This window comes from Nicotiana attenuata, unplaced genomic scaffold (genome assembly GCF_001879085.1).
Source record: "Nicotiana attenuata strain UT unplaced genomic scaffold, NIATTr2, whole genome shotgun sequence".
NCBI lineage: Eukaryota > Viridiplantae > Streptophyta > Magnoliopsida > Solanales > Solanaceae > Nicotiana > Nicotiana attenuata.
This window is the reverse complement of record NW_017670311.1, coordinates 793,844-806,462: the sequence shown is the minus strand read 5'-3', so window position 1 is coordinate 806,462 and position 12,619 is coordinate 793,844. Positions and strand designations below refer to the sequence as shown.

Below are 12,619 nucleotides of genomic sequence, written 5' to 3'. Positions count from 1 at the left end.
CTTGCTCGGCCAGGTTAACTCGGTTGAGCACCGGTCGCTCTCCCCGAGGTTGGGGCGTGACACTTGTGGGTCACATATAAGGTTTGAAAAATATTACCTCTCTCTCATTTCCCAATTTCTCTCATCTCTCTATTGTCTTTGATCTCTGTTCTCTCTGTCACTCAACCCCATCGACCAAGGTGGTTTCTGGCGGGAAGGGACAAGAATCAAGCTTCAATTTTGGTAAATCCAATATTTTTATTTTTCCGTTTCTTACAATTTTTATTTTAGGTTTTTAGAGTGATTCGTTCATGTGCATGTTCAAGATTGATTGGGTTGTGTATAACCATATCTTATATGGTGTGGGTGGTTATATTTGCTTCTTGGACTATCTATGTGCTCTGTATTTTAGAATTTCGTCGTAACTGGTGACCTAATGTTTATTGATAAACCTGAGGTCGATTGTTTTCTGGTCATAGATGTTTGTTGGAATTAGGGCTTATTTTTCTTATTCTGATCATAAGTTTGAATTTATTAAATGTCACATTGCATATTTGCATGTGGATAATATGATGAGGAAATCAATTTCTAAGAAGTATATTCCTTTGACAAAGCCTTCACAATCTTCACAGCCTTCAAAGCCTTCAAACAGGAAAGGAAATGCAGAAAAAGAAGCATCGCCAAGTAAACCAATTACTGAGCCTTCAAAAATTGCTACTAGAAAACGAATGTAGATACTTATAAAGCTTCTCCTAGTAAAGGAAATGCTGAGATTTCTAAGCGTGATAGGAGGAAAAAGAACAAAGAGCCATCAAAGTCTATTGGTAAAAGAAAAAAGTACAAGATCAAGGTCTAGATTAGTTGACGAGGATATACCTGTTAGTAAAAAAATTGTTTCAAAGAAGATAGCACTAGAGGGTGTTGGTGAGGAGGAGGAAGAAGACTTGGACATAAGTGCAACACAAACTCAAATGGAAGAACAAGTTTAAGAAAAAATAATTATCGAAGAAGAAAATGACAGTGATGATGAAGCTTTAGGTGTGAAGGATGATGAAAATGGTGATGATGCTGCTCAAGAGGTTGATAAAGATGCTGAAGAAGATGTAGCAGAAGAAGAAGAAGATGATGATAAAGATGATGAACAACTTGAAGATGGTGAAGGTGGAATGGAAAGTGAAACACATACACCAGTTGAAGGTGACCACGATGCTCTGTCAATTCCTGTGTTTGTAAGGGCGATCGACGCATCCAAATACAAATTCTGGACTTTTCTAAGAAAGCATAGATGTTTTCCGGACAAGATAAGTGTGAGGTCTAGGATAAATATATTCAGTGAGTTCAACGATAAACTTAGAACAATCAAATTGATGGAAAAGTTTATAGTAGTTGTTTTGGATAGTTTGCAAAACTTTTAGAGCACTAGACACAGTTCAATGTAGAGCTTGTCCATTCCCTGCTAACTCGCCAAATTTATTGCGCAAAGAAACGCAAGTTGTGATTTTTAGTTGGAGACAAGCCTGTTCACTTTGGATTGAAGGAGTTTGCTATGATGACTGTATTGAACTGTGGTGGCAAACCTAGTAAAGAAGCTATGAAGAAAGTGATGGATGATGACCAAGCATTCCGCAACAAAGTTTGCCAATCTAGCAGGAAGGGGTGGATGCAGAGCTGTTTTTGAAACATTTGAAGTCCAAGAGGTTTGACACAGTCGAGATGTTTAATATTGCGTTGGTTTGGTTTGTCCATTCAATCTTGCTTGCAAGGGAAAACATAGCGCGCGTCGATAAGAAGTGGAGTCGTATGGCTAACAATCTGGAAGATTTCATGAAATATCCATGGGGAAAGGAGTGTTTTGAGCTTACAATTGAGTACTTAAAGAATGACATGTTGCCAATGTACAAATCATATGTGAGCAAGAGGAAGAAAAACAATATCTCTGGTAAAAAGTCCAAATCGGCTAGTTATGCCCTATACGACCTCCCATGGGCATTCATGGTAAGTATTAAAGAAACCTTCTCAAAATTTCTTTGCAATTGAACACTATTATTTTGTTTACTACAGACAGAAATTAATACTTTTTGGTTCATGAAAAAATGTAGGCATGGGCGTACGAAGCAATTCCACTATTTGGTCGTAGTGCCAAGAAATCAAAGGTCGTACCGATGTCGCTGCCAAGCATGTTGAGATGGCACAGCAAGAAAGTGACATCTGACCTTGATTGGGATCCCTTTATGCAAAGAGTTGATGCCCCTACTGTGGTAATATAGGGAGTGCAATAACACTCCACTAGTAGATTATAATCAACCAAAGTAGGAGATTAACATAGACCTCGTGTCTATTGTTTTGTATTGCATGTCTATTTACTTCTATGTATGCTATATTTCAGGAGGTGCGCCCTTACCTTATTCCTACCATACGCGAGATGATATGGACTATATGAAAAATTTGGTACCATATGACGATGAGGTAGCGGATCCTATAATTGACTAGCTAGCGGTTGATTTGGAATGGGTGACTGCCATTAAAAAGGCACCTAGTGCAGTGAGCTTAGAGGCTAATATGAAGCTGACATTGCTGACGATGACCCTTTGGGTGGGAGTATTCCTGGTTTGTCACTAGTTGGTGGTTTTTCTGATATTGGTAGAGGAAAACCATGCAGGATGTGCAATGCTCAGCTAAGTGATACAGACGTGCGCGAAGAGTTGAATGTTATGAATGAAAAACTGGATAAGGTGTAAAATATCCTTGGGGTTATGCAAAATCAGAATGAGATCCCTTCTAAAGTAGTTGAGTCACCTTGGTATAGAGTTACAAGATTGCAAAACAGATTGGGGAGTGCTCTAATTTCTACCAGCAAGATGAGGAAGTTGAAATAGAGCAAGAAGAAGAAACCAAATGTAGACGTACTCAAACTAGTTTCAGAGGAAGATAAGAAACTATTGTATGAATGGTTTGACAAGAAAGAGAAGTTTCCAAAAAACTTGTTGACTGGAAGCTATGGTTGGAGGTTTTTTGAGCAGTTGTGCGGTGTTAACCCGTCCCTTTTAATTTTTGTAAGTCCCTTAATCGCTGTTTGTATTTCTCCTTTTTAGTAGCTCTATTTTAACGTACAATTTTTTATAATATTTAGCATGTGGAGGAACTTTTGGCACTGATGCATGTACGAAACATAAAGCGTCCACGCCTTTATGCTTGTAGTCATGTTGTTATGGATGTTGCATTATGCAACAACATGTGCACTGCATGAGATAAGATCAAGGAGGCTGTCAGTAAAGAGGGAAAGGATTCGGGCTTTTGTGAGACAGTTGATGCTTGTCAAGACTTGTGCCTTACACCCCTGATGCTATATCCGCAAGGAAGTATGCCAATGCCTGGGGCTGTGGAGTGGTGCAAGGCTAAGCTGTTGTACTATGTGTGGAAAATTGATAACAAGTATTTTGTGACTGTTGTTTTCCCCTTGGAAAAAGGCTTGGTTCGAATTTACGATAGCAATGTCAGTTTGTATGATGATGGTAAACTAGAAGAACTGGTACAACCCCTCGCACTCATGATGCCTAGGATTTTGATGAAAACTGGCTAGCTTGCAGACTTAGGCCAAGATGTGCTTACGAAGAACTGGTCATGGAAGCGTTTATGGATGTGCCAGCCATTCAACAAAGGTAAATTAAATTTGCCATCAATTATGTTTTACTCATTCTTCTAATTTCTTTAATAATTAATTATGTGTTTGATTATTGTAGCGAAAGGAGTAGAGCATATGCAGTGAAGGTTATTGACTTCCTGCTAACTGATACGCCACTAGATCAGCTTAATAACAAGCGAATGGAGTTATTCAGGAAAAAATTTACAGTTGATATTTTCAGGGGGAAGGATGGACCCCTTTTAGTTTTATAATTGTAATTTCAATTTATGTTGGTCATGCGACAAATTCATTTTGGGTGAACTTATAGTAATTTATGATATATGCATCTACCTCTATGTAATGAAACTACCTTACTATTTATTAACTGTTGATGCTGTAATTTTTGTTTCCTTAGCACTTCCCTATTGTATTACAACATGCAGCTACTTGGTTGCGTAATAGACAATGTGTCTAGTAATAAACTAGCTACTTGGTTGCGTAGTAGACAATGTTTCAAGTACTAATAACTTCATCAAATATAATATTGCATCGGTATAACCCAAAGGTTGCGTAATAGATATTGGGTCCATCAATAAACTAGCTACTTAGTTGCGTAATAGACTCAAGGTCGCATTTAATAACTTCAACAAATTTAACATTACATCAGTACAATATTACATGATCCAAAATACTTTCAACAAAATAAACTTACAATAATTAAACTATTTGTTCCAACAACAAACCGATGCTCTCCTTCTCACTTCATCATCCAAGCTGCCACAAATCCGATAACGACGCACAAGAGCATTACCCACTTATTGAGCCTCATTTCATTTTTCTTAACCATCCCTCCAACTGTACAATTTACAGGAATATGTCCTTCCTCTAGTTCAATCTCTCCATCATTATCATCTTCCTCATGAAGCATTTCTAATATATTTTCAAGTTCAGCCACCTTCATCTGCAGAACAATATTTTCATGCTTAAGAGCGACCTTTTCACACTTCAAACTACTGATAAGGTCAGCAATCCTTGGATCTAGCAGATCATCGTCCCATTCCCAAAATTGACATCTTTTACCCTATTGAATCAAATTGAAAAAATAATTTATTTGTAAAATTAAATCCCTAAAATTAAAAAGAGGCGAATCGGTGGAATTCATCTTACCTTAGTTTTGGAACATTTTGAGAAACGTAGACCAACATTCACCGAAGTTGTACCTATAAATTGACTGGCAGCCATGATGCTATGATAATTCTTTCTCGACACAGAGGATGCACTCGACCCTTGACTCATTTTCCTTCAAGTTTTTGAGTAATATTTTTCGAAAGTAAAAATTGGAGTTGAAATGTGATCAATTTTATTTTGAGATGGCATGTGAAATGGGTAATTTAAAATGGATCAAATGGGTTAACTTGAGCGGGTCAAAAAAATATGATTGAAATGTGATTTAATTTTATTTTGATCACATGGCGGGTCAAATGGTTAATTTTAAATGGTTCAAATGGGTAATATCAATGGGTAAAATAAATGTATGGTTAGGTATAGGCCACGTGGACATATTTTAATTTACTAAACAACACGAGCTGTCTTCATCAACCACTTGTCACTGATAAACTTCTATAATAGTCTATAACCCCTGAACCCTAACCCCAACCCTGAGCCACAACCCTGGACATTCAACATAAATCAATAAACTTCCTTAATGGGCGAGTTTCAACTTGAGGTTTGTCCTCAACTCTCATTGCGGTCAAGGGTAACAAATGGTCGAGAATTCACTAAAATAAGGATTACACCACATTCGACCTTGGTTTTTTGGATTTTATAACGTTTAAACATCTTATTAAATATCATGGATTATTTAAATTTATTATACATGGCATTGTAATTTATACCATTAAGAGTTGGTCATTCTAGAACATGTAACAACTCAAGAAATGAGGCCTCTAAGTATAATAGTGTTGTCTAGTGAAGTGTTGTGAACAAGTAATGCCTCTAAGTATGGATGTTGTATATTGAATATTGGGCTGTAATATTGATAGGTTACAAGTACTTTGGTCATAAGTACTTCGCTTAATGTTTTTATGATCTAACAAACTTACTATCCCGAACTAGATAAGGAACCTGTTACACATTTACAAGACCTTAAGATCACAAGGTTCCATGTTGGGATCCAACTTGCGTGATGATTCAACTCTTCAGAGTGAAAGGAACAGCTGAGGGAACAGGTCCTTACCAGTTCGCGAGGAGACTGTGTGAAGTCAACTCTCCAGTTGGAAAGTTGCTGCCTGCAGATGCTACAGTGCAGGAATAGTGAAGCAGTCAACTTTCCAGAGAAGACTTTTTACCTACCTTGCTTACATCATTGTAAGTGATGTCACACATATATATATACAATCATGGGAGGTAAAATACATTCTCACTTGAACATTTGACAAACTCACTCACGTGACCATTGAGCAAGCAAGTTTCAAGTGCTTCAAGGACAAAGACAAAGCAACTATGGACCAGTTCCCACATCGAGTCATTGTATGTCCTTAGTTGAGTTGTAACTTTATAATAGTTCTTCAATTATAATTCCTATCTAGCTTGTTTAGAAGCATTCTATAGGAACCCCTTTGTAAACCTTAAACCAGTGTATTTGAGTCTTGGCTAGAATTAGTCATGTTGTAAAGTCTTTGTAATAGAGTTATTACAAAGTGGCTTGTAATAGGTATGTTACAAGTTAGTGAGGGATTAAGAGGTTAATTCCTAAAATACATAGGTTGTAATCTAAAAAGTTGCTCAGTAGTGAAGTTAAAATCTTACAAAGGTAGGTCGTGGTTTTTAATCCCGTTGAGCTGGGAATTTTCCACGCAAAATTCTTCTTGCATTTAATTACTGTTGTGTGTGTGTATTGATTGAATATGATAGAGAACCTGGTTCTCTAGAGAGTTTGGTGGACCCTTACATTCTATCAATTGGTATCAGAGCGGGTTCTTTTTATCAGGTTAACACCTAGAAAGGATCCTCATTGCTGCTCCTCCAAACTTCGAAGAAGGCCAGTCTACTTACAGACCACCTAGGTTCAATGGACAGTATTACGGATGGTGGAAAAGTAGAATGCATGACTTCATCATGGATGAAGATTCTGAGCTATGGGATGTCATATGTGATGGACCCTTTGTTCCTACCAAAAACCTTGGCGACCCACCAACAGCCATTCCCAAGACAAGGAAAGAATTCAACGATGCGGATAGAAAGGCCATAGAGAAGAACTTTCGTGCTAAGAAAATTCTGGTGTGTGGTATTGGTGCTGATGAATACAACATGATATCAGCATGTCAGTCAGCCAAAGAAATCTTGGAAGCCATTCAGACAGCTCACGAAGGAACAACACTGGTCAAACAATCCAACATTGACATGCTTACAACTGAATACGAGCTTTTCAGGATGCAAGACGATGAATCTGTCCAAGAAATGCATACCAGGTTCACCTCCATCATTAATGAGCTTCACTCCCTTGGTGAAACTATTCCAAGAAACAAGCTGGTTAGAAAAATCCTAAGTGTGCTGCCCAGTTCTTGGGAAAGAAAAGTGAACGCCATTACAGAGGCGAAGGACTTGCAGGAGCTAACTATTGATGAGCTTATTGTCAATCTAAAAACATATGAAATGAAGAAGAAGAAGGACAGTGAAAGAAGAGAGCCCAAGAGGGAGAAGAACCTGGTCCTCAAGACGGAAAACAATGACTCAAGTGGTGAGGATGGTGATATGGCATACTTAACAAGAAGATTCCAGAAGATGGTTCGCAGGAATGGACGCATCCCAAAAAGGGGAAGTTCTAGCAAGCCAAAGAATTATGACCTGTGTCATAAATGTGTCAAGCCAGGACATTTCATCAAGGATTTCCCTCTCCTAAAGCAGGATCAGTACAAGAACAACTCTGACAAAGTAGCCAAAAGGAACCTGGTTCCTGACAGACGCTTCAATAGAATAAACGCCGCTGACAATGTCGTGAGACAAGATCATGCTGCATGGGGAGATTCATCAAGCGAATCTGGAGAAGATGATGAACCAAGTAACCGCTCTATGATAGCAGTAGAAAGTGAAGCAGTCGAGTATGATTCAATTTTTGCTTTGACAGCTCGGTCTGATGATGAAGATGACAATGATGATGAGGTAAATTTTCTGGATGTTCAGAGAAATCTAAAATCTTATTCTCCTAAGAAACTCATGTCTTTGGCAAATGTGCTAATCGACACTTATCATAGTCTTAAAAATGACAGAGATGTCTTAACAGTTGAGCTAGGAGAAGCAGAGCAGTCTAGAGATGACCTAGTAATAGTTGCAGTTGATTTGAGAGAGTTAATTGAGAACTTGAAGAAAGAAAGAAATGCCTTGGAAAAAAAGGATTGAAAATGTAGAACAAGAAAGAGATGACCTTTTAGTGGTAGTAATGGATATGAAGGAAACCATTGGGAAACATAAAATAGAAAGTAGGACTGAAAACTATCAAAAAGTAAAGGAAGTTGCAAGCGAGGCACACATTAAGCTTGAAAAAGAGTTAAATTTAGTGAAGTTTAGTCTGTGTGCTGAGCTTGAGAAAAACAAACAACTTCAGAAAGAACTAGGAAGAGTGAAGAGTGATCTTGAAAAATCACTCAAGTGGATCTGGTCCTCTGATGCTATCACTGCCATGTACACCAACAATGGGGGAAACAGGCAGGGGATTGGGTTTCAAAAGGAAAAGATTCCTTACAACCCTCATAGCAGGTACGTTACTGTTCCTGACAATTGGCTTTGCACCAACTGCAGTAACAATGGGCACCTTAAAGAAAACTGTAAGGACAGGTTTCAGTCACAGTAGAACAACAAATCCTATGCTAAAAAAGTAACTACTAGTAGAGAACTTGGTCTCTTATTTAAAAAAAAAAGCATAATGCCTGCATGGACCAAAAAATCCCTAATTCACCCATTTCTTTATTACAAGGGACCCAAATTAGTTTGGCTTCCTAAAGCTAACTTCTAACTCTTCTTGTGCAGGGAACAGTGAAAGGAAGCAGCCTACGATGGTACATAGACAATGGCTACTCAAAGCATATGACTGACAGTACAAATGATTTCCTTTCACTTAAGGCCCTGCAAGGAGAGTGTATCCTTTGGAAATGGCAAAAAGGGATACATTCTAGGAGTTGGTAGGATTGGGAAGTCTCTTTCTCACTAAATCAAAAATGTGTACTACGTGAACGGGTTGAAGTACATCTTGCTAAGCGTTTCCCAAATCTATGACAAGGAAAACAAGGTGGAATTTGTGTCAAAAACCTATACAGTCACAAACTTGGTGATTGGTAAGGTGGTACTAGTTGCAAAAAGATACAAGAATATCTATGTATCTGATTTTGAGTCTCTAAATAATGGTGATCTAAGCTGTCTAAGTGCCGTTGATGATGATGCTGAATTATGGCACATGAGGCTGGTCATGTAAGTTTCACGTTGTTGAACAAACTAGTTAGGAAGGACCTGGTTCGTGGTATGCCCAAGTCAATCTTCAAGGATCACAAAGTATGTGACGCATGTATAAAAGGGAAGCATGTCAAATGCTCATTCAAGCCCAAAAAGGAAGTTAGAACCGCAAGGCCACTCGATCTCTTTTACATGGATCTATGTGGACCTATGAGGGTGCCAAGCAAAAGAGGTAAGAAGTACATCTTTGTGATAGTTGATGACTACTCTAGATTCACCTGGACCTTGTTCCTCAGGACCAAAGATGAAACCTTTGAGGTGTTTGTTGCCTTTGTCAAGAAAATCCAAGTGAAGATGGGTAATAAAGTAGCCTGCATTAGGTCTGATCATGGGACGGAGTTTGACAATGTTAAATTCGATGAGTTCTGCACTGAGAATGTCATTACTCACAATTTATCAGCTCCAAGAACACCTCAACAAAATGGTGTTGTGGAAAGGAAGAATAGAACTCTTGAAGACATGGTAAGAACCATGCTAATTGACAGTGGGATAGCAAAGTAATTCTGGGCAGAAGCTGTCAATACTGCGTGCTACTTGGTGAACAGGTGCATGATCAGGTCCCTTCTGAACAAAACTCCATATGAACTGCTGAATGGAAGGAAGCCCAAGCTGACACATCTAAGAACTTTTGGGTGTAGATGTTTTGTTCATAAAAATGGAAAGGAAGCTCTTGAAAAGTTCGATGCCAAAAGTGATGAAGGAATTTTTCTGGGATACTCATCTCAAAGCAAAGCTTACAAGGTATACAACAAAAGGACTCAGTGTGTCTAAGAAAGCATACATGTGATCTTTGATGAAGCTCAACTCTCATGTGAGAAAGACAGATATGTTGATCAATATGGAGAGCCCTTATCTGTCCCAGGTGAAGTAATTGACATGGAAAATGGAAAGGTAGATACGATGAGCCATGTCAAGGAATCAAGTGAAGAAGATACAAATACATCTCTATCCTTTGGAGAGGAATCTGGACCCCAAATTACAACAACTGAAGCTGAAAATAGAGTTGCTGATGCAGTCCAAGGAACTCCACTTTGTGAAGTAAGAAACTCCCAAGAATCCCTGTCAGATATACCTGGTTCCTCTACCAATGAGACTCAGGCACCAAATTGGAGGTTCAAAAGCTCACATCCACTTGACAACATAATCACTCCTCTTGACTCAGGAGTTTAAACTAGATCGAAAGCAAGAAACTCACTTGCCTTCTCAGTCTTTCTTTCCCAGATAGAGCCCAAAAATATAAAGGAAGCGTTGAAAGATGCAGACTGGATCACAGCTATGCAGGAGGAGCTACATCAATCTGAAAGGAACAAGGTATGACACCTGGTTCCTCGACCTGCAGATCGAACCATTATAGAAACTAGGTGGGTATTCAGGAACGAACTTGATGAATTTGGGAATACAACAAGAAACAAGGCAAGAATTGTGGTTCAAGGCTACAATCAGGAAGAAGAGATTGATTATGATGAAACATTCGCACCCGTAACTCGAATGGAAGCCATTAGAATTCTGATTGCCTTTGCATCTCATATGGAGTTCACACTATTCCAGATGGATGTCAAAAGTGTATTTCTAAATGGCTATTTGAAAGAAGAAGTCTATGTCAAGCATCCTCCTAGTTTTGAGTGTCACGAGCACCCTGATCATGTGTTTAAACTAGATAAAGCATTGTATGGGTTAAAACAGGCTCCAAGGGCTTGGTATGAAAGGTTGTCAAAATTCCTTCTAGAAAATAGCTTTGCAAGAGGGAAGATCGACAACACTCTTTTTCTGCAGAAACGAGGAAGGAACCTACTAATTGTTCAAGTGTATGTAGATGAAATCATCTTTGGGGCTACAACTGACTCTCTTTGCGAAGAATTTGCAAAACTCACGGGGAGTGGATTCGAGATGAGTATGATGGGAGAACTGAATTTCTTCCTAGGACTTCAAGTGAAGCAATCTAAGAAGGGAACATTGATAAGTCAGCAAAAGTCATCAAGGAGCTGCTAAAAAGGTTTGATATGGAAGCATCAAAAGTCATCGACACGCCTATTGCCACAGCCACTCGTCTAGACATGGATGAACCTGGTTCTCCTGTAAATCAGACCATGTATAGAGGGATCATAGGGTCACTCTTGTATCTTACTACAAGCAGACCAGATATTATTTTTAGCTTGGGTCTCTGTACAATGTTTCAATCCAATCCAAAGGAATTTCATCTGAAGGCTGTCAAGAGAATACTAAGATATCTCAAGGGAATGCAGGACATGTTCCTCTACTATCCTTCAGGAGACAACTTTGATCTTATTGGGTATGCTAATGCTGATTATGCAGGATATCTGGTGGATAGGAAAAGCACGTCTGGAATGGAACATTCCCTGGGTTCTTGCTTAATCTCATGGGGTACAAGGAAGCAGAACTCTGCGGCACTGTCAACTGCAGAAGCTGAATATGTATGAGCTGCCTCTTGCTATGCCCAACTTCTATGGATCGAGCAACAATTGGAAGATTTTGGAGTATTCTCTGATTGTGTGCCTCTCTTATGTGATAATACTAGTGCACTCAGCATGGCAAAAATCCAGTTCAACATAAGAGGACCAAGCACATTGACGTACGTCATCACTTCCTCAGAGACAATGTTGAGAAAAAGGCTTATATGCATGGAATTCTGCAGCAATAAAGATCAAATGGCAGATATATTTACCAAAGCCCTGAGTAGAGAACACGTCGAGAAAAATCATCTGGCATTGGGGTTGATAAAACCCAACTGAGAACCTGGTCCCTCAATGATTGGCTATGAAAGAAAGGTTCAGGTAAACTTAGCTAAAAGGTATTTTCTGGCAAAGTCTAACTCATCTCTATACTGTTACAGGTAGACACACTTGATGATTACAGAGCAAATAAGCAATTGAGGCTACATACACTGGTAAAAAAGGCAAAGCTCACAGACAATAGATCAGTCAGGGAACCTGGTTCTCCTGACACAGGTTAGTAGTTTCTCTGTTCTCTCATGCACAATTCTGAACAATTAAAACAAGTGCCACATCATCAGCATGTCAGTTTTTAGTTTTGTGTCTTTTGAACCGAACGCCTCACCAGTTATTAACTGACCCATCTCCCTAAAACCTGCCGCCCTATTTCTAACTGATCCCTCTATCATCATAAATACATCTATCTTTGTCACCGCACTTCACACATCAACACTTCCAAACCTGTTTCCTATTCTTTCTCTATTCAGTTCACCAAATCTTCTCTCTTCTTCCTACCATAGTTGAAGATCAAATGATCTCTATTATTATCGAGTCGTCACCAGTCGAAACACCAACGCCAGACTCTCCTCCTCACACTACTGATAACAAAAGCCCTAGAACAGAGTCACCCCACACTCTGCCTCCTCTCCTACCCATTCGAGTTCCTACTCTCACAAGAGTCACCAAGCATCAACTCTCATAGGAGTTATTGCCCAGAGTTCTTCTCTTACCTCGCCAGAAAAGAGGGATGGCACGAGTATTGCTGAGAATGAAGAAAATCGGA

General features: G+C 39.0%; 1 protein-coding gene across 1 annotated transcript; it reads left to right on the top strand.

Annotated features, from left to right (window-relative positions):
• Positions 1-551: 551 nt before the first annotated feature.
• On the top strand, positions 552-1,657 carry LOC109237626 (acidic leucine-rich nuclear phosphoprotein 32 family member B-like). Its single transcript, XM_019403947.1, has 4 exons — positions 552-663; positions 714-803; positions 991-1,208; positions 1,517-1,657. The coding sequence occupies exons 1-4, from the start codon at positions 552-554 to the stop codon at positions 1,655-1,657; spliced, it is 561 nt and encodes a 186-aa protein (XP_019259492.1).
• Positions 1,658-12,619: the final 10,962 nt, after the last annotated feature.

Bases quoted from the DNA above. Each gene is read 5' to 3' on its own strand.
- LOC109237626 (XM_019403947.1), top strand. From the start codon at position 552: ATGAGGAAATCAATTTCTAAGAAGTATATTCCTTTGACAAAGCCTTCA. The intron at 664-713 runs GTAAACCAATTA...AAACGAATGTAG, and splicing joins AGAAAAAGAAGCATCGCCAA to ATACTTATAAAGCTTCTCCT. The intron at 804-990 runs GTAAAAGAAAAA...TTATCGAAGAAG, and splicing joins AGAGCCATCAAAGTCTATTG to AAAATGACAGTGATGATGAA.